This window comes from Hyperolius riggenbachi, chromosome 9 (assembly GCF_040937935.1).
Source record: "Hyperolius riggenbachi isolate aHypRig1 chromosome 9, aHypRig1.pri, whole genome shotgun sequence".
Taxonomy (NCBI): Eukaryota; Metazoa; Chordata; class Amphibia; order Anura; family Hyperoliidae; genus Hyperolius; species Hyperolius riggenbachi.
This window is the reverse complement of record NC_090654.1, coordinates 72,430,492-72,452,533: the sequence shown is the minus strand read 5'-3', so window position 1 is coordinate 72,452,533 and position 22,042 is coordinate 72,430,492. Positions and strand designations below refer to the sequence as shown.

General features: G+C 46.8%; 1 protein-coding gene across 1 annotated transcript; it reads left to right on the top strand.

The window, feature by feature from the left end:
* Positions 1 to 303: 303 nt before the first annotated feature.
* MRPS25 (mitochondrial ribosomal protein S25) lies at positions 304 to 19,670 on the top strand. Its single transcript, XM_068253037.1, has 4 exons — positions 304 to 513; positions 6,977 to 7,083; positions 13,493 to 13,580; positions 18,174 to 19,670. The coding sequence occupies exons 1-4, from the start codon at positions 377 to 379 to the stop codon at positions 18,364 to 18,366; spliced, it is 525 nt and encodes a 174-aa protein (XP_068109138.1). The 5' UTR covers positions 304 to 376; the 3' UTR covers positions 18,367 to 19,670.
* Positions 19,671 to 22,042: the final 2,372 nt, after the last annotated feature.

The following is a 22,042-nucleotide window of genomic DNA, read 5'->3' as shown; positions in this document are numbered from 1 at the left end:
AGCTAAACAGACAAGGCTTAAGTTTGACATCACTGAAAGGGCAGAGCTACATACTGTATATGCAGAAACTAGGGTAATCTAATCAATATAAAAGTAGGTATAATCCTGAATAAATACTACATTACTACATTCTAATATATGTCACTACGGTGCCTCTTTAAAAACAAACAAGCAGGTGAAGGAAGAGATGAATACTGTACTTATGAATAAAAGCTATAATACAGCAGAGCTGTACAGTAGTAGTAGTACTACATCTCCCGGCATGCAGCGCGCTGCTCTCCATGATCTCCCAGCATCCCCCGGGCGGGAAGGAGGCGGTTCCCAGCGTGCAGCGCTGTTCCATGCTACAGCCGAGGCACCTCAGGAGGACGCCAGAATGCCGCTAATGAAAGGCCGCTTTCCTATTCGCCGCACCCTGCAATACCTGCAGAGCGGAGAGGTCGTGTTCAAGGACGCCGTCCGCGTCATGACCGTCAACTACAACGCCCTGGGGGAGCACGGCCAGGGGGCCAGGTGGGGGCGCTCTATGTCCAGCCAGACAGCCTGGGGTCACCCCTAGTACAAAGGATCAGGAAGGGCTCTTCTATAAGGACCCTCAGTGTATGAATGATGTGCTGTCATAGAGGTCTCTACTGACCATACATCTGACTGAGTGCTTAGAGACAGCAGTGTCATGTGACTTCATAGAGTTCAAGAGCATAGGGCTGCCTACACGTGTATGGAGAGTACAGTGTAACTTCATAGAGATTGCTATTAGGGCTCATTCACATTGCGTTCGCGTTGGAGTTTTTTGTCAAATTTTTTCTTTTGATACCAGGCGCTTGGGTAGGCGTTCTGTTTTTGTGAAAAGCGCTTTTTAAAATGCTTTTCCTGAGCGGTTTTTTTTTTTAATCACTCCCTGACGCAAGTCAGGAAGTGAACTCTTTGACCCGGAAAAGAATAAATACAATGTATTTATTCTTAAAAATGTGAGCGCAATTGCCCCACAAAGTGATTCGGTGAGCGTTTAGCGCTCTTCCTATACCTTACATTATAGCAAAATCGCCCCCAAAATGGTCCAGGCACCACTTTGCTGAACACACAGCGATCAAACCGCGCAGATATGAATCTTCTCATAGACATTCATTGCACAAGCGTTTTGTGGGTAATTTTAAAAATCGACTGCGCTTGAAAAAAGGCAGAAAACGCCTCGTGTGAACGAGCCCTTAGAGAGTATCCTCCTTCACAGGAAGTAGAATTAACCTGGGCAGAACTGCAACTCTCCATGGGGCTAATCAGATTCTGAATGCTGATGATTATTTTCTGACTGCTGATAATCTTCTGATTCTGTTTAGTTTCATGCAATATTCCCATTGGAGGGAAAAAAAATCTGTGTGCAGGGGAGAATGGCTATAGGATAGTGGGGCCCCTACTAATGGCCTCGGCAAAGTAAATCTGGAATTTTTAAAATTCAAATACTTACCTTGAGAGAGGGAAGCCTCTGGATCCTGCAGAGCAGGGGTCAGGAACCTTTTTGGCTGAGAGCCATAAACGCTACATATTTTAAAATGTAATTCCGTGAGAGCCATACAATATGTTTCAAACTGGGACAGTAGGGCTTACGTCCCTGTTGCCATGGTGATGTGTATACAGTTGATTCGTTGGGCAGCGGCAGTGTCAGACACCTCTTCAGTTTCTCTTCTGTTTCAGCAACATCAGCAATTTCCCTGAGAGCCAGACAGGAGAAATACCGACTAATAGCGTGTACAATTAGCAAGCTGACTTAGGGGTTTATTCACTTTGTAGGACTAGATTCTCGCATTTTAGCCCAATAGGGTGCCTGTCAAGTGACAGGCAGCCTATTGGGCCAACCAAAGTGCGGGGATCTCGCCCTACAAAGTCACTGGACCTGACAGGGTCCATAGTGGGGCAATTGGAACAGCTGGTTATTTTGGGGGAGTGTAAGTAAGTTAGTAGTGCATGCTTCAGCAGTAAAGATGGGAAGTTCGGATCTTTTCAATAACCCGGATGATTCGAATCGGATCATTGAAAAGATCCGGATCTTTGATCCGAATCTCGGATCATTTTACAAGGGAAGCATTCGGGGGTGAAATTACTAGCAGGACAGGAGAAGGGGAGGGGGGTGGACACACAGAGAAGGGGAGAAGATGGACAGAGGGCAGGGAGTGGACAGAGAAGGGAGGAGGGAAGCAGAGAGCAGAAATGTTTGCTTGCACACAATACCCACATGCTGCAATCATATGCTTTACATGTATTTCACCTATATGCTCATCTGTGTACTTTGAATGCAAACGTCGCACAATGAAAGAAAGCATTCCCCAAAGCATTCCCAGAAGTAAAGTGCAGCTGTTTAGAGCAGTGCAGGAGGATCATATTGCGCTGCAATCACAGTGCCTGCAAAGTTACTGAGCTGTGCTGAGCTGAGCCAAAAGCTTCCAATGTGTTCACTGTGCACAACTACGGTAACAGGCAGCCTATAATCAGCAGCACGTTATAGCCAGTATGTGTGCTCTACACATATCTGGCAGTGGCACCCATGTCCCCTCTCTCTCATCTACCTGTCTCCCTGCAAGGCTGGATCCCATCCAACAGAGCGATCCATCTCAGCTCTGCTTCCAGGACCCCGCTGCCCGCTGAGAGGGGGCGTGTTGCTCCTGGCCCTGCCCCTTTTGCGATCCGAATCACTCGTTTTGATGATTCGGATGATTCGACTCACAAAATAGATTCGGATCAAAGATCCGAATCGTTCATGATCCATCCGGACAACACTATTCACCAGTAGCGTGCCTACTTTGAAACTGTTACTTGCGTTGCTACACTAAGCTGCAGTTCAACTTAGTGAATCAACCCCTACTGATTTGTATGCGAGCCAGATGTAGCTATCAAAAGAGCCACATCTGGCTTCCAAGCCATAGGTTCCCTGCCCCGAGTACATTTGAAATCGGCGCCGGTAGACTTGGGCGCAGGATACAGCGGTATATGGCTGATCCTGCTTCTGCACAAGTCTGGGCCGATTTAATTACTATTCCCTCTCCAGGCCGCCATGGATAGTGGGGGAATGAAATAATTCAGCATCTGCTCCGTACTAGTGCACAGGCATCTTCCCTCATAAGCACCGAGGCTCAGCATCTGCTGCATACTAGTGCACAGGCATGAGCTGCCTGTGCAGCACGGGCGAGTTCCATCACCAAGTAGTGTAGCTTAGGAGTTCTAGGCCCTAATGTGAGTTTTACATTAGGCCCCCCAAGGCGCTCTATACATAACAATTGATATGGAGCACCAAAACCTGCCAAGCACAGCTGCAGTGTCATAGAGAGGTGTAAACAGGGAGGAGAATGGTCTATTAATTGTTACAACTAATCAGAGCATATACAGATGATCATTATCTGCTTTGCACTAATAAAGCGATTAAAGGTGGGGCCCTGGTGCGGTCATTACCTCTGCATCCACTATTGCTATGCCACTGGACAAGCCCCTGACTGGGCTTGCAGGGGTCTCGGTGCTGGAATTGCAAACACAGAAAATCACATGTTAGTCTGGTTTAGGGATCCAGCAGAAACCCCAGGGAACAGTTCTCCAATCACAGCACCCACTGCTGCACAAAGCGTCGTGATTTACCCAATAGTTGGGCGTAGTTTACTACAACCTATATGAAAATGCAGCAGTTTGGGAGGGTGCCGTCCACCCAATCACATGAGCAGAATTTCCCTATGAGGTTTCCCGCTGGGACCAGTGACGGTTTTTGTGGTTGAGGTTGCATTTTTAAGATGGTGATGGCGGATTTATACCAAGATAGACTGCACACCATCCTGTCAGATATCCATGCAACAGTTGGTCTTCGTTTGCAAAACACTGGACCCGCACTGGAGTTATGCTGGGTACACACGTTACAATTATCATATGATAGATGCATGCGATTGATAAATTCCCTCATGTCCGATATTACTCTTGATCGATTCTGCGCTCGATTTCTCATAGAAGTGAATGGAAAAAGATAAGAAAAATAGCAGAATCGAGCATAAACGATCGGGTGGGAAAATCATAACGTGTGTACCTAGAATTAATCAAATACTTCTTTATTTACATAACGTGAACAAAATAGCTTAGTCCTTAAGAACAAACATTATTATAGCTCAGACGTGGTGCAGTTTACCATTTGAGAAAGGACAAAAGCTTTGTCCGAAATGGCATCCGTTTGTTGTCATTTCTGCTTGCTGTCATGTAGCCTCGCATAGAACCTTCCCGTGTGGCATATTGGCAGTTGCAGCATGAGCTTCTAACTACAGCTGAGTTATAAGTTCTGAAAGGACAAAGTTATTTTGTTCTCATGTTATGTGAATAAAGAAGGGTACTTATCCGTTAGCCGGGCGCATCCTCTAGGTGGCGATAATTACTATTCCCCCTCCAAGCCGCCATGGATAGTAGGGAAAAATGTAAGGCCCAGTGCACACCGAGCGGTTTTTGGAGCGATCCGCCGGCCGCATCCGCCTATAAAAACGCTTGTCTAATGTATTGCAATGGGATGGTGCACACCGGCGGTTTGCGTTTTTGGCCAAGCCGCAAACGCGCCTCCTGCTGCGCGTTTGCGGATTTCGGAAGCGTTTCGTCCTCAATGTAAAGTATAGGAAAAACGCAAACCGCTCTGAAAAACGCTACTTCAGAGCGGTTTGCCAGGCATTTTTGTTACAGTAGCTGTTCAGTAACAGCTTTTACTGTAACAATATGTGTAATCTGCTACACAAAAACGCACCCAAAACCGCTAGGTATGTTTAGAAAACCTCTCTAAACATACCTAGAATCGCTCTGAAATCAGCTCCCAAAACCGCTAGCGTATTGCGGATCTGCTAGCGGTTTTGGTGTGCACTGGGCCTCACTCTGCTGGAGTTATATCGCCACCTAGAGGATGCGCCCGGCTAACGGAAAAGAACCTAAAGAAGAAATTGATTAATTCCACTGCGGGTCCAGTGTGTATTTTGATACAGCAACCCAGTTAATAGACATTTTCAACAGTATGTGAGGCTTGCCTAGTAGTTTGGGCGCTAGTCTACTTTAGGGAACCCAGCAGGAAACCTCATAGGGAAATTTAGCTAACGTGACCAGGCCTGAACAATGAATCGAATTTAAACCGAGATCACCAAGATAACGATTCCGGAATCGTCAAAGCAGAGATTATTGCAATTACGTAATCTCCAGATGGGGAAGTGGCTTCAAACGCCCCCAAGTCGGGTGCATGCAGCCCACAGTATCAGCAGTGGTGGACATACCTTCCGCACAGGTCCACCGCTATTGGTCCTCACTCACCATTTGCCAGCTCTTGTGCATGGTAGACTTCCTGGTTCATTAGAGTATGCAGGAGGTGAAGTGGATAGATGGTACAGTGACCAGATTTTTCTGGGTCCAACCCGGGACGCAGAAAAATGGGCGTGGGGGGAACGAAGGGGCGTTCGCGGCGCACTTAGCGTGCCGCAAAATGGGAGTGGCCATGACATTGTATGGGCGGAGCATAACCATAACCCCAAAGCAGCAAATATAGCCAAGTATGACCATTAAATAATAATTTCAGCAACAGTTACCCCAGACACCAAAAAAAAGGAATTTACTCACCTGACAGAGGTCTTCTCTCCCGGCCGGCCTCTGGTGTGCAGCTCCCCGGACGATCCTCCTGCATATTTCCCGCGCTGAATACAATAGCAGGGCTACGGGAAGATGGCGCCCTAAGCCCTGTACTAGAGACACAAATAGTCTCCAATACAGGCCATCGGACGCCATCTTCCCGTAGCCCTGCTCTGCCTGCCGGAAGACTATACAGGCTGGAGTGGGTCTGCGGGCTATGAACCGGCCAGTTCATGCAATGGACGGTGGCAAGAGTCCCGAGGCTAAAAGCGGGACGTTTCCCGGGACCTCATGCAGCCTGGGACAGGGGACCCCGAATCCGGGACCTGTCCCGGGTAAAGCGGGACGTAAAGTCACCGTATAGATGGGCATCGATGGACTCGTGCTGGAAGGTATGTCCAACACTGCTGCAACTTGGGGGACAGAGGGGGCACAGAGAGAGACAAAATCGGCACAAAGAGAGTCACAGAGGGGGTAAAAAGGGAGACCCAAAAGTGACAAAGGGGTCACAAAGAGAGACGGGACAGAGAGGCACAGAAGGGGAACAAAGCTTAATTTGAAGGAAATTGTGAGTTGAATCGAAATCGCGATTTCGCACAGAAATCGCTACACTTAATTTTGTCCTAAAATCGTTCAGGCCTACGTGATTGGGTGGACAGCACTCTCTGGAACTGTCAATTAGTTGTAGTAATCTACGTCCACACTATTGGGCCAATCACAAAGCTTTGTACTGTAAAGCGTAGTGTGATTGGAGAACTGTTCCCTATGAGGATTCCTGTTGGGTCCCATAAAGTAGACGAGCGCCGTTGTTTGGTACTATTGTTGTGTTTTATATTTAAAATGCTGTGGGTGCAATATATTCAAAGCTGTGTTTTTGTTTTTTCCCTTTGGCTCCTCTGTAATGTTCATTGTAAGATATCGGTTCATTGGCATAACGCTAGTCTACTTGTGGGGATCCAGAGTGGAAAACTTCATAGGGAAATTCTGCTAACATGACAGAGCAGGGTGTGAGGTTAGAGAGTGATGTATGCACAGAGCTGGGTGTGAGATCACATATTGGTGTGTGCACAGAGCTGGGTGTGAGGTCATAGAGGTCAGTGTGTGCGCAGAGCTAGTTGTAAGGTTAGAGATTGGTGTGTCCGCAGAGCTAGTTGTAAGGTTAGAGATTGGTGTGTGCGCAGAGCTAGGTGTGAAGTTATAGAGATCAGTGTGTGCCAGATTCTGCAGGTTATGGTGTATATTTGACCCCTCATATTTCTCTTTTCTGTCATGAGGGCAGCCCACAGACTACACCGATGAGCAGCACAGAAAGAGCTGTGTGTTATGGTATCCGTGGTAATAATGTTTCGTTTTTTTTCCTCAGGGATTTCGTGTTTTTCAACGTCCCGCAGATCCAGTACAAGAACCCCTGGGTACAGATCATGACCCTTAAGAACATGACCCCCTCGCCATTCCTCCGGTTTTACTTAGGTGAGTATGAACTCCCAAATCATATTCAAGTCTTCACTATCGCAACCAGTGCTGCTCAGATTCCCCTTTTCATATCCGATCCAGGTCGGATATCCGGAAGTGGCCTTTAAATTGCTTTAAAACCGGTTTTTAGGGTATATGAGGCATGTAGCATCACTATTTTGTAAAGGGGAACACTAATTGATGATGTGGGGACTTACCCCCCCCCCCCCAAAAAAAAAATGGCTGTCAATTAACATTAGGCCTAGGTTCCAGACAGCAGTCGTGCAGCCCACATTGTGTCCAAAGTCCAACCGCACAACTGGGACATGACAGTTTTCAGCCAAGACACCTCCAAAAAAATTACGCAGCAATTGTGTTTTGGGTTAAATATAGGTGGCATCAGTGGCCTATGGCACCCTGGCCTGGCGGTGGGAGCTGCACAGGGAGCAGGGCAATGCAGCAGCAGTATAATGTGTGCCAGGAGCATGTTGGATGCGGCACGTTGCAATTAGCACGTGTCACATGCCAAGTGGCACTTGTCACGTGGCACTTGCCGAGTGACAGTCAGACAGCAGAGGAGAAGACACTAGTGCACACTAACTGTCACACTGCCACTGCTCACAGCACAGCAGTTCTGTAGAAAGCTAACACAGTAGTACTACTACACTAACTACTAGCAATGACTGCAGTACTACAGTACTAACTAAACAATAATGCTGGGGATACATAGTACGTTTTCCCCCTTTTCAGTGGAGCCACTGATGGCTTGATTGATAATTTTCCGACAGGTCCGATGACCCCGCTCGATCCCCGCGGGTGGACAATAGCGGAAGATAAGGAAGCTCCCGCAGGGAAGAGCGGGAATCGATCCGGACGGCGGCGGGGTCGCGGCGGGAGCCGCCGGGTCGTGCTGCGTATCCCCAGCATAACACAGTAATCCTATCCCCAATCCCTAACCTATACCTAAGGCTAATAGCTGGGCAGCAGCTGGCCTGGTCTGTGCACAGCACACACACAAACAGCAGCTGCCTGCAGCACACACTCTGACTGTCACACAAATGACATCAAGCTAGTTAATGATTTAACAATAGTGTAGTGATAGTTAAAGTGAACCAGAGACGAAGCACCCTCATGTGTTTTACCATATATCAGTGGGAACATTAGAGAAAACACCTACCCTGCTCTCTGTTACATTTTTCACTGTTCAGCCTGCTTCTAATCAGCCCTGATAAAATCCCCGACTGAGCCTTCAGTCTGGCTTTGCTCAGGAATTTGTATAGCTGAGTCTGTCTTTTGTGATATCTTTTCAAGCCCAAGCCTGCCCCCTTGTGGCTCTTCTATAATGACTCAGCGATAATGATTACTGAGCACAGCCAGAATGTATGGTCAGTCAGGGATTTTATCAGGGCTGATTAGAAGCAGGCTGAGTAGTGAAGAATGTAACAGAGAGCAGGGTAGGTGTTTTCTCTAATGTTCCCACTGATATATATGGTAAAATACATGAGGGTGCTTCGTCTCTGGTTCACTTGAAGGGGTTAATCACTGAACAGCTTTCGGTTTATAACTGCTAGGCCAGCAGCACTAGAGCACACACTCTGACTGTCACGCTATGACATCAATCAAGCTAATTAACGATTTAACAATAGTGTAGTGATAGTAGTGAAGGGGTTATTCACTGAACAGCTTTAGGTTTATAACTGTGTACAGCCCTTCCTAGGCCACCAGCACTGGAGCATGTCTCTCAGTAAGCATTCAGCAAGCTAAGATGATGTCTCATCATGGCAGCCCTCCTTATTATACAGGGGGGCTGGCCAGTGTTCCTTTCTGTGATTGGGTGCCAGGGTTTAGGCTGGGAGCCCTCTGATTGGCTCAATGAGGTCAGGTAGGGTTGGCCAGGGTCCCTTTCTGTGATTGGTTGCTAGGGCTTCTGCAGGGAGCCCTCTGATTGGCTCCAGGATGTCATCGCCTTAGTTACAGTATTTCGGATCCGAATATCCGCGGATATCCGGGTTATGCGGCCAAATATCCGCAGATAGCTAGCCGGATTTTAAAAAAAAATCCGGAATCTGAATCGGATAGCGTAAAAAAGTTCGGATATCAGGGTTACCCGGATATCCGGAATCCTGATGAGCAGCACTGATCGCAACCTGCCTGAGCACTGTCCTTGTCCCAAGACAGCACAACTTATTGCTGACTTTGTACACTCACCTAAAAGATTATTAGGAACACCATACTAATACGGTATTTGACCCCCATTCGCCTTCAGAACTGCCTTAATTATATGTGACATTGATTCAACCAGGTGCTGAAAGCATTCTTTAGAAATGTTGGCCCATATTGATAGGACAGCATCTTGCAGTTGATGGAGATTTGTGGGATGCACATCCAGGGCACGAAGCTCCTGTTCCATCATATCCCAAAGATGCTCTAGTCTATTGGGTTGAGATCTAGTGACTGCGTGGGCCATTTTAGTACAGTGAACTCATTGTCATGTTCAAGAAACCAATTTGAATGATTTGAGCCTTGTGACATGGTGCATTATCCTGCTGGAAGTAGCCATCAGAGGTACATGGTGGCCATGAAGAGATGATAATGGTCAGAAACAATGCTCAGGTAGCCCGTGGCATTTAAACCATGCCCAATTGGCACTAAGGGGCCTAAAGTGTGCCAAGAAAACATCCCCCACACCATTACACCACTACCACCAGCAGCCTGCACAGTGGTAACAAGGCATGATGGATCCCTGTTCTCATTCTGTTTACGCCAAATTCTGACTCTATTGAGACTCATCAGACCGGCAATATTTTTCCAGCCTTCAACTGTCCAATTTTGGTGAGCTCGTGCAAATTATAGTCTTTCCTATTTGTAGTGGAGATGAGTGGTACCTGGTGGGGTCTTCTGCTGCTGTTGTAGCCCATCCGCCTCAAGGTTGTGCATGTTGTGGCTTCACAAATGCTTTGCTGCATACCTTGGTTGTAATGAGTGGTTATTTCAGTCAACGTGGCTCTTCTATCAGCTTGAATCAGTTGGCCCATTCTCCTCTGACCTCTAGCATCAACAAGGCATTTTCGCCCACAGGACTGCCGCGTACTGGATGTTTTTCCCTTTTCACATTATTCTTTGTAAACCCTAGAAATGGTTGTGCGTGAAAATCCCAGTAACTGAGCAGATTGTGAAATACTTAGACCGGCCCATCTGGCACCAACAACCATGCCACGCTCAGAATTGCTTAAATCCCCTTTCTTTCCCAATCTGGCATTGTTTGGAGTTCAGGAGATTGTCTTTACCAGGACCACACCCCTAAATGCATTGAAGCAACTGCCATGTGATTGGTTGATTAGATAATAGCATTAATGAGAAATTAAACCGGTGTTCCTAATAATCCTTTAGGTGAGTGTACAATATTTCTATTAGAAACAGTGTAACCTGGAATCTGGCTGCAGCAGGCTATTATGCATGTCACACAGTTACAGTATTTCGTACACTTTTCTTAGTGGATCCGAGATAAAATTTACTGATTGCATATATGTGCCCCATAGTTTATAGAGCATTCCTCAAGCCAAATACTTTTTTTTTTTTTTTTTAATACCCTAGTTCCCTATAAACTTAACAAGCCTCGTCCACAGCTCATCCAGCTCCTAGGCATTCTGAGTCCCATGTAGCAAGTGCTCATGGGAGGTCAGTCTGGGAAGGAGGAGGCATTACCAGCCAGAGATTTCAGAGGCAAGGGGGCGAAAAAGGGGAGTGGAGTTTTCACAGGCTGAGGGGAGGAGATGCAGAGCAGTTTGCATGTGTGATGACAAGTAGAATATGACTGCTCTCATTGTATCACAGTAAGAAATAATCATATACTGTTGAAGCTGTTTGCAGCTAGATTTGCTGTGTAAACTATCTAAACTTTAGATAAGATATATAGACAAGTTACTTGTTATAGTTAGTTTTTCATCTCCGATACGCTTTAAATAACCTGTATGTGATAAGACATAATTTGGGTAGGTAGATCCTTTAAAGGGAACCTAAAGCGACCTGTAAAATAACAAGTTTCACTCACCTGGTGTTTTTACCAACCCCTTGCAGCCACCCTGTGCCCGCACCATCTCTGAACGATCCTCTGGTTCCCGCTGCACCTAAATCTCGATTCCCGTGAGTCAGTCAGCTGATGGCCACTGTGCTTGTGCGGCCCTGGCCACGTGTGTGCTCAATCGCGCTTTCATAGTCAGCAGCTTCCTGTGCATGCCCAGTATGAGAAAAACTCTACTGCAACGGATGCTCCCAGTGACGGAGAGCACGATCGAGGACACACGTGGCCAGGGCCGTGCAGGCAAAGTGGCCATCGGCTGACTGACTCACCGGAATCGAAATTTAGGTGCAGCGGGGACCGGAGGATCGTTCGGAGATGGTGCAGGCACAGGGTGGCTGCAGGGGGGCGGTAGAAACCCCAGGTGAGTGAAACTCGTTTTTTACAGGTCACGTTAGGTTCCCTTTTTAAAGCTTAAATCTAGTCTAGAAAAAGTGTGGTACCTATGAAGCACCTGAGATATGAGAGTAAGTATGCAATAAGGACTAGCAGCTCAAGTCCCAGGAACGTGAATGTGGTTAATGTGAAAGACTGAGTCATTTAATAAGTGACTGCAATCCTATGTTACCTGTCCTGAGGGAGTAATCTTGCTCCGAGATGTCTCTCTCAAAGCACCGGTAGTTGTTTTCTGTTGATTGTCACTTTACTGTGCTATATGACTAGGGGGGAAGCACTGGACACAAGGAAACTGTATTGGGGGGGGGGGGGGGGGGGGCGGGGGAGTTACTAGACACCAAGATACTGTTTAGGGTTGTGAGAGGGGACTATTAGACATCAGGGAATTGTATAAGAGAGGGGTAGCCACTAGACACAAGGGAATTGTATAGGGGATGGGTTGGGCCATTAGACATCAGGGAACTGTTTGGGGAGTTAGGTGGCCACTAGACATCAGGGAACTGTATAGGGGAGGGGGCCACCAGACGCCAGGGAACTGTATAGGGGAGGGAGACCACTAGACACCAGTGAACTGTATAGGGGAGGGAGAAAGGGTCCATTAGACACCAGGCAACTTTATAAGGGAAGAAGTTGGCCACTAAATATGGAGGCTGTTTATTTTCTTTACACCATAGCAGTTGCCTGGCAGTCCTTTCCTGATCGCTTTGGCTGCAGTAGTGTCTGAATCTCACACCTGAAACAAGCATGCAGCTAATCCAGTCAGACCATCTGATCTGCTTGCTTGTTCAGGGTCCATGGCTAAAAGTATTAGAAGCAGAGGATCAGCAGGACAGCCGGGGAATGTGCACTGTTTAAAAGGAAATAAGTGTCAGCCTCTATATCTCTCTCACGTCAAAGTGATTTAGGCCTCCTTTAGACAGACAACTGAACTGAGAGCAATTCAGTGTCCCATCTGCTGCTTACCAGTGCAATTTGTGTGTAATTGCAGCGGTGGTAACACCATGCATGCTGAGCGCTGACACGTGGTGGTGCTACCCGGCGTCAGAGCTCCACAACATGACTCATTTGAGCAAGGCTGTGGCCGCTCTCACATGTGGCTCTATGGGGGGGAGGCGCCACCTGTGTAGTGCTTGTACCAAACGCTAACAAGCACCCGGCCGGGGCAGGTGAGCAGCTGACAGGTATGAAAGAGGTCTTAAAGGTAGTCTGAAGCCCCTGTTAGGTAGTCCCCTGTAAGCAGTCTATGACCTATGGGTCTGCTCTTTTCTATTCTGGTGGGCTTCCGGAGTCTTTGGAAGCACTCAGGCTCGTGAAGACTGGCTGCTCTGTACTGGGCACTCCCGAGCGCCCCCTCTCACACATGCGCAGTACAGAGCCGCGTCAAAGTCTGCTGAAGTCTTCTGTGGTGGGAGATTTAAACAGAGAAGCCTGCTGGAGAGCGAGGGGATCAGGAGTAGAACGGGAAGGCTCTATAGGACCAAGATCCTTCCCTCTCCTTAGGTAAGTATCTGCTTTTTTGTTTTAATTTTGACTTCAGATTCTCTCTAGAGAGATAGCAGAGAGTTTTGGATTTGGTTCTGAGGTGAAATGGAAGCCAATATAGAGCTTTACAAAAAGCAACAGCAGGTGAGGACAGATAGGTTTAGCTGTTAGATGCATAATGGATTGTAGAGAGGAGTCTATCTAGTGGTGTCCCAGATGAGATGTTGCAGAAGTTGACATGAGTGTGATGGAAGGTTTGGTCTCTAGGGACATGTTTTGAGACTGTTGCAGAGGTGGAAGTGACAAGATCTTGAGATTTCCTGTATTTGTGAATCAATGGAGAGTACAAAGTCATATATCACAGTGTGCCTGTTGGGTATGGATAAGTATGTGTAGTATGTGTGTGTTGTAGATAAATGCTCTGGCTTTGTGTTTTTGTGTATCCATCACATGCTTGTTTTGAATTGGCAGACAATGGCGAGCAGATTCTGATGGACATTGAGGGCAAATCCCATATGGATATTGTGCAGCATGTGAAGAAACTTGTGGGGAAAAGCAAGTAAGACCCTTTACTACACATATCATTAGATGCTCACAGCAGAAAATATATCTTCTGACCACTAGAGGGCTCTCCAACCTGCCCAGGAAACTGAAAGGACAAGGATTGCAAAATAGTATATAAAGAGGGTAAAAGAACGAAAACATTTGTTGGGTGAAAATGAAACTGAATAGCGTAAAGTGTTCGCCATGTAGTATTTTATTATGTTTTTGTTGTGTTTTTTTTTTTTTTTTGTAAACTTAAAGCGAATTTTAAGTGTAAATAAAAACAAAAATGTTGTTGGTAGAGAGAAGCCTCTGGATGAGCCAGAGTTTCCTGTAGTATTTGAATGTGGTATAGTGAATTTGAGCACCCAAATACTCCCGACCGCAGCTTTCCAGCACCCGAACAAGTGGACGAGGTCAGGAGGAGTTCGCTGCCCTGCGAATCATGTTACCAATACGGTAGAAAGTTAGAATCCGGGCACCAATGAACTGCAAATTCCACGTTTATTTCATCCCACACAGAGACAGATACATGTGCATAGGGCTGGTCTAACAGCCGTTTCACAAGCAAACACGCTTGCTTCCTCAGAGACAAAAAACCCTATCACGATGACATATTATATCCCATGTTACGTTTGACGTGACTTCCATAAACCCTTCATCTGGTTTGGAAGGAGGGAAGCATCTGAGTCACGTGAGCCTCAACGTGACCCGAAGAGCAGTGAACTCCTCCTGATCCTGTCCGCTCGTTCGGGTGATGAACTGCGGCTGTGGGGGAGTATTCAGGTGTTTGAATTTACTATAATGAATTTGAACACTAACTCTACTTCCCTGATGCTCCTTGTCTCCTCTTGTGTTGGCTCAGTTACACTTTAAATCTTTCCTCCAGTTTCGCAAAGAAAGACATTTTCAAATCTTCTTTATATAGGTCAAGTAATTTAACAAACTTTACTATAGACCGACCAGGGGTTAGTGTGGTGTTTTCTTAGGTGTCACTGCTCAGCAGCTCTGCTGGATTAATTATGAAAGCTATCTGGTTTTGCTCTCAGCTGTTAGTGAGATAGGACTGAGTAATCAAGACTTCCTGTACTTGGAGCGCAAAAGCCTTTTAGGGCCCTTTTCCACCTGCAGTTGCTAGCGTTCACGCTGAACGCTAGCGATTGCTGAATCGCAATTACCGGCGATTCCCCGACGTTCGCGCCCGCGATTTTGCTATGCTATGCACTGCATAGCAAAATCGCGGCAATTATCGCTCCGCCGCGCGTTCGCGTTCCCCGCAAAAACGAATCGCGGTAGTGGAAATGACCTACCGCGATTCCCATGTTAAAAAGCAAACCGTAGCGATTGTAAAATCGCTAGCGGTTTGCGTTTTTGCGATTCAGCCAGCGCTGGTGGAAAAGGGCCCTAAATGTGAGGATCCCTCCTTCCTTTGGAATGAAAGTGTAATTGCAGTCAATGGCGTAGCAATAGGGGGTGCAGACGTTGCGACCCTTGGGCCTGAGAGCCTGGCGGGGCCCTTCCTCAACTGCAGTATTAGCTCTTTATTGGTCCTGTGGTGGTAATAATCACTTCTATAGATGCTCTGAATCATCAACAAACTGTTCCCAATCTCCTTCTTGGGCCCTATGGTTGCCCTTTGCAGGTTTATGTGCACCATATCAATTATTATGTATAGAGTGCGTGGAGTTGCCCAATGTAAAACACGGAACAATATTCTACTATTTCCCTACTGATAACCTAAATTGTCCCATCTGACATTCAATTTGGGGATTGGCTATTGTCGGCTCCAGAATTAGTTACTTTACGAGAATCCTCCCCGCCACACGCTGCTATAGCCATAATTGACATTCTGGTCTATGGAGGCGCCCAAGTCAGTCGCTACACAGTGACGTGCAGGTCCTGAGTACTTTCGAAGACGAGCGCCTACATACTGTGCATATGCGAGACCATGATTGCAGATGCACCATCTTTGGAAGGACTCAGAGATGAGTGCTTCCTTAGGCAGCCCAAGGGTGGTTGAATGGCGCAGCCGGTCGCATGGCTTCACTGTAGGATGCCGCTAGAATGACGGGACAGACCACAGACTGGGGAGGCTCTATGGTATCCTGAGCCTTCCCTCTACATGTATCTAACCTGAAATGAGTTTCCTCACTTCAAGTTTGCTTTAAGTCAGCATGCAGTCACGGGACTATAGTCAGTTTGCTGTTTAGTCACAGAATGGTAGGTAAGGTCCTGCACCCTGGCAGTCTGGGACAAGCCCACTCCGCACTACTGGAGAGGTCATAGAATGTAGAGACCATTCTCCTGCAGGGAGAGTATACAGCATAACAGCTGCTGTCACGTGATCACAAGAGATGGTCAATGACAGGGGCATTGCTAGCCCCAGAGATCAGTGGCACGTACCACAGATCTATTCTGGGGTGCCCCGCATGTCCCCCAGGCAGAGACAGCTGTGGCATCTCAAAGGTGGGCATGCTGGAAGCTGTGGTGCATCAATCTGGGGTATGCTGGGTGCTTTGGTGCCTCTATGTGGGCATACTGGGTGCTGTGTTGCCATGCTGGGCTCTGTGATGCCTTTATGGGGGCATACAGGAAGTTGTGGTTCTTCTATGGGGACATGCTGGGATTGTGATGCCTCAATGGGAGGACTGCCCTGTGGGAGCATGGGAGAGGGTCCACTAGAAAGTCAGGAAATGCTATGGGGGGACCTGCCAGACAACCAGGCATCAGGCCAGAAAGCCAGACCTGCCAGCACAGAAGCTACGTAACTCTGCCTAGTTATGTTTAAGTGACGCCGCCTATTTATGTGATATGCTGCATTTTCCTTTTTGTATTAATGGAGAGGGGGAGCTTCATCCAACATTTTGCTGGGCAGGCCTACTTATTCCACTGTTAAGTACATGTAAATTTGGCTCCACCCATGACCACACCCACATTTTGGTGCATGGCCACATCCATTGTCGGGTGGAGTGCCCAAAAGTGCCCCAGATTTTTTAAAGAGCCTAGCAACGCCCCTGGTCAATGAATTAAAAGGATTTCTGGCTTGATGCAATTTGTACACAGCTTAAAATTGGACCAATCAGTTTTCTCCCAGGAGATCATTTTTCATCTTGCCTACAAAATACCTGTTTAAACCCTTGCAGATGTAAAAAGTAGGTAAAAATTTACATCAAACTTGCTCTGAGTATTTTCTTGTTTTGTTGGGGGCTTAAAAGGTATTTTATTGCTAAGGTGTGAAAACGTCTCCTGTAAGTTCAGTGGGTTGAATAAGAGGCTGTGTGTCTCTTGGCTTATCACTGCTGCACTAGCTCCCTAGAGTGTTCATTGAACAGTCATTGCAGCTGATAAAACTGAGCAAACGCAGCATAGAATTTTTCTTTTAAGGTGGCCATACACCTATAGATGGCCACCATATCGACCATCAGATCTGATTGAATCAGGGAATCTATTAGCTGCCCACACACTGTACACAGATTTTCAATCGATTTCAGGATGAAATTGACTGGCAATCTGTGGAGCCGCCACCTGCCTGGCCGCCCAAGTCTCCCCCATCTGTGCTACCCCCGAGTTTTGGCAGCAGAGCTCTCACCTGTCCCATCGGTGCGCCTACCCCCGTGTCCGGTGGCTTGTGACAAGACCATCTATACTCTGTACAGCGCTGCATAATATGTCTGCGCCATATAAATAAATACACAGGTGACATTACCGTAGGAAAATTGCTAATAGGATAACTATATGCAAATAAGGATGGAAATTATATTGTAAGTTATGCAAGAGAGTAATTTCATTTTAAATGGGTAGTTAGCATTTGCTTTTATCTTCAGCTATTCAAGTCTATATTCAGTCGGAGTTTTGTATTAACAGTTTGCTGCTCTGGGCAGCTGCTTCACTTTTGCTCCAGTTCTCCCCTCTGAAGGGAGTCAGAGATTGGTAAAAGTAGAAGGCTTGCTTCGCACTTGCTTGTCTCAGGTGCAGGCTGCATCACATTTGCAAGCAATCTGAAGCAATCGCCATCTAACTGACCATCCGGGATAAGCGGGAATAGTTCCACAAAATGCAAAACTTTCCCAGCGTGTACGAGGGGTTAACTTTGCCGCTGCACTGAATGCTGCTCCTCATCTTCCCGACACTTCTTGATTCAAAGCCAAACTTGTGGTTGTGAAGGCGGAAGTGTGGGGAAGATGGAGAGCAGTGACATAGGTAAGTTAACCCCTTTTGCCACTAACCGCAAGGACAGTTTCGCATTTTACAACACTGTTGCACCTCATCCCCACTGACCATCTTTGTCAGTACAAGATAAACAAATTTCAAATCAAACAGCACTAAGAATTCACCCATGGGTTTTGGTAACGGCGGTGCTACAAGCCCACCTTGATCACATAAAATGAGGTCACTGTCACTAGCAATGGCCCCTCCCATTATGTAAACAGATGCTTCAGCAGCAAATGTCACTGACATCAACGCAATTTAAGCAGCCTACAATTAGTACTTATATGTGGAAACCAGTGTCTGTGAGATATACAATAAGTGGAACATTTTTATCATATGACTTGTTTGGGACAAGAATCTTTAGGTTCTGTTTAACTTTTTTTCTTTTTATTGCCTGCAGGGAAACACTTGAAAGGGAGGAAAAAGACAAAATGGTGCTCTCTAATCCAGCCAACTTTGGTCCAAAGAAGCACTACCAGCGGCAGTGTATATGTGAGGTGGAGGGCCAGGTCCCCTGCCCAGGGCTGGTGCCACTGCCAAAGGAGCTGACCGGCAAATACAGAAATAAACTGAAAGCCGGTACTGAAGTGTGACCCTTCCTCCTCCCTCTACTAGGGGGTGCCCTGTAGCTGGGAAACCATAGCAATATTATATTTGAAGGGAACCTGAAGTGAGAAGGATATGGAGGCTGACATATTTAATTTTAAAGGAAACTTGTAATAATAAAAATGAACTTACCTGGGGCTTCTGCCAGCCCCCTGCAGTCGCCCTGTGCTCAACGATCCTCCCATCCCCCACCACGGCTCAGGTGTCATCATTCGCCGACCACTGCGCATGCGCGGCCCTGGCTGCTCGTGTCCTCGTTCACGCTCAAGTAACCGGTAGCGTCCTTCGCAGTACGAGAAAATCTCTACTACGCATAATGCGCCGGGAGGTTGCACAGGCGCAGTGGCCGTTGACTTGCAGATTGTCGAAAGTGAAACTGAGACACAGCGGGGGAACGGAGGATCATTGAATGCAGGTGCAGGGGGCCGGCAGAAGCCCCAGGTAATTGAAAATTGTTTTTTAATCTTTACAGGTTTCCTTTAACCTCCTTGGCGGTATGGACGAGTATACACGTCCATTACCGCCGGAGGTCGCCGCTCAGGCCCTGCTGGGCCGATTTGCTCCAAATAAAAAGCAGCACACGCAGCCGGCACTTTGCCAGCCGCGTGTGCTGCCTGATCGCCGCCGCTCTGCGCAGCCGGAACAAATAGTTCCGGCCAGCGCTGAGGGCTGGATCGGAGGCGGCTGACGTCCATGACGTCACTCCGCTCGTTGCTATGGCGACAAGGGAAGCAAAACAAGGAAGGCCGCTCATTGCGGCCTTCCTTGTTTATTCTGGGCGCCGGAGGCGATCGGAAGAACGCCTCCGGAGTGCCCTCTAGTGGGCTTTCATGCAGCCAACTTTCAGTTGGCTGCATGAAATAGTTTTTTTTTTTTTTTTTATAAAAAAAAAAACCCTCCCGCAGCCTCCCTGGCGATTTTAATAGAACACCAGGGAGGTTAAACCTTACACTTTGGCTGTCCTACTGATCCTTTGCCTCTGGTACTTGTAGCTATAGACCCTGAGCAAGCATGTAAATCAGATGTTTCTGACAAGTGTAGCTGCATACATGGTTCAGGTGTCTGATGCTACTTAGTTCAGCAGGACGCCAAGCAACTGCTATTGTTTGAGGAAATAAATATGGCGACCTTCAAATCCCTCTCACTTCAGTTGTCCTTTAGCCCATCTCCACACCACCTCCTGTGTTTCAGATGCATTTATGTATAGGTTCCTTTTTTCTGTTTGAATGTTTGGTTTTTGCAATATTTTGTACACTTGATTAAATTAAACATCAGTTCTATTGATGATCAACTAATGTCTCTTTCAAGTGGAACTAAACTTTCTAATGTGTCCCTGATAGTCAGTTTCCTGTTATGGTACCAACACTCCCGTCATCCCAGACAGTTCATCTCCCACTCATTATATGTCTATTCTAGTCATTTTATTTTATTACAATCATTTATATGTGATTATGTACATTTGAAACCATCATTTCTTTGTAATAGCATTGGCTCATTTGTTTGAGGTGTCACATGGAAGCAACTCTAGAGAGATTTAGAAAAGAGGCTGCTGATTGACTGATGTAAACAGCTGGCCAATGAGATCCATCAAGTACAATGGGAGTGCAGAGATTAAGTGATTATGATCCTGGACCTCGAATAAAATAGCTGTTGAGCCCTCCAGTCCCGAGAGGTCCAGGAGCATGGGCAGTGACAGCACTACCGATGCCAACCAGGTAAATTTAAAAAGGATCTACCTACTTGGGACTTCCTCCCGCCCCTGGCAGCTTATCTGTCACTCGTTGCAGCTCCGGTGTATCTGCATCTACTCCGCTGCAGATGCCGACCTCGCTCACTTCTGCGCGTGGCCCGCACCTCTCGCGATCACATGGCCAGGAGCGTTTTGAGCAGGCACAGAAGTATTGCGCCTGTGCTGAACACCCCAGGGCACGTGAGTGAGAAGTAAATATGGAGGCTGCCATATTTAAAGTCATGGCCAAAATTGTTGGCACCCTAGAAATTTTTCCAGAAAATCAAATATTTATCTCAGAAAAGTATTGCAGCAACACGTTTTGCTTTACAAACGTTTATTCCCTTTGTGTGTATTAAAACAAAACAATAAAAGAAAAAAAAAAACAGATTCAAAAACTTAACCACTTGAAGACCAGTGGCTTTTCCTATGATCTGTGCTGCGTGGGCTCTCCAGCCTGCAGCACAGATCAGGATAGAGCCAGGGCGATCAGACTTACCCCCTTTTTTCCCCACTAGGGGGATGTCCTCCTGGGGGGGTCTGATCGCCGCCGGCTTGCTGCGCTTTGCGGGGGGCTCTTCAAAGCCCCCCTCCGCAGCGTTCTCGGCGCTCCGTCCCTCTCCCTTCCCCTCTGAGCTGCGCAGGACGGATATCCGTCCTGCGCATTGTAGGATAGGCTTCAGCCTATCATATGCCGGCGATCCCTGGCCAATCAGAGGCCGGGGATCGCCGATCTGCCTTACGGCGCTGCTGCGCAGCAGCGCCGTATGATGTAAACAGCGGGGATTTCTTCCCCGCGTGTTTACATTTTGCCGCGATCGGCGGCTCTCCGGCTGTTCACGGAGACACCCTCCGTGAACTGACATGGAAAGGCCGCTCGTTTGAGCGGCCGTTTCCATGGTAACCCGCAGACGACCAGTTTACGCCAATCGGCGTTAGCTGGTCGTCAAGAGGTTAAAAAATGGTCTGGACAAAATTATTGGCACCCTCAACTTAACCACTTCAACCTACAGGCCATTTTACCTCAACACCAAAAGCCATTTTTACCTGTCAGCCTTCCCTACATTCATTTGGCTATAACTTTATCACTGCTTCTCACACTTGAATGATCTATAGCTTGTTTTCTTTTGCCATAAATTTGGCTTTTTGTGGGTGATACTTGTTTTCTGGAATTACTTTATTTTCTATGCATTTTATAGACAAAAAAGAAAAAAAATACACCTTCTCCAATTCCCTTCCATATAGTTTTAAAATAAGCAGTGCTCCACCCACCCATTTTATTTTCCCATTCGTTCCGGCTATCACAACATTTAAATTATGGCCCTTGTACAATGTATAGCGGCAATATATTTTTTGGAAATAAAGGTGTATTTTTGGGTTTATTTTGTGTCCTGTCAATTGCAAGCCCACATGTACTAAAATAACATACCCTCATGACGTATATATTAAAAAAAAAAAACAGAAAAAAGTTGATCCCTAAGGCAACTATTTATGGATTTTATTTTATTTTTAAACGTGTGTTTACTTGGTAACTGGGGTGGGGGTGGGAGCCTTTGGAAGGGATCAATTTTATTATTTATTTTGTGTGGTGTCTGCAATTTAAATTTTTTGCCACTAGATGGCACTAGAAACACAATCCTGAATTACCAGGAAGTGTGTTTTTAATTTATTTTTTTACCTTTTAGTTATGTTATTATGAATGGACCTGGCCCCTGATCTGAGTCATGTCCATTCATTACAGGCACAGCGATTGGTTCAGGGAAGTCTTGCTTCCCTTCCCAAATCACCAACATGGAAATTCCGCACGCACCCGCCATTTAAACACTGGACGTGTATACTATAGTTGTCCAGATAGGCTGAAGTGGTCAGGGGGCGTAACAAAAGACCCTGCAAGTGATGCAGCCGCATGGGGCCCTGTCCTGAGACTGACAACT

What these genes read in the sequence shown, in the direction of transcription:
- MRPS25 (XM_068253037.1), top strand. Translation starts at nt 377, where the DNA reads ATGCCGCTAATGAAAGGCCGCTTTCCTATTCGCCGCACCCTGCAATAC. An exon ending in ATTCCTCCGGTTTTACTTAG is followed by an intron (nt 7,084 to 13,492) that starts GTGAGTATGAAC and finishes TTGAATTGGCAG; the next exon opens with ACAATGGCGAGCAGATTCTG. An exon ending in AAACTTGTGGGGAAAAGCAA is followed by an intron (nt 13,581 to 18,173) that starts GTAAGACCCTTT and finishes TATTGCCTGCAG; the next exon opens with GGAAACACTTGAAAGGGAGG.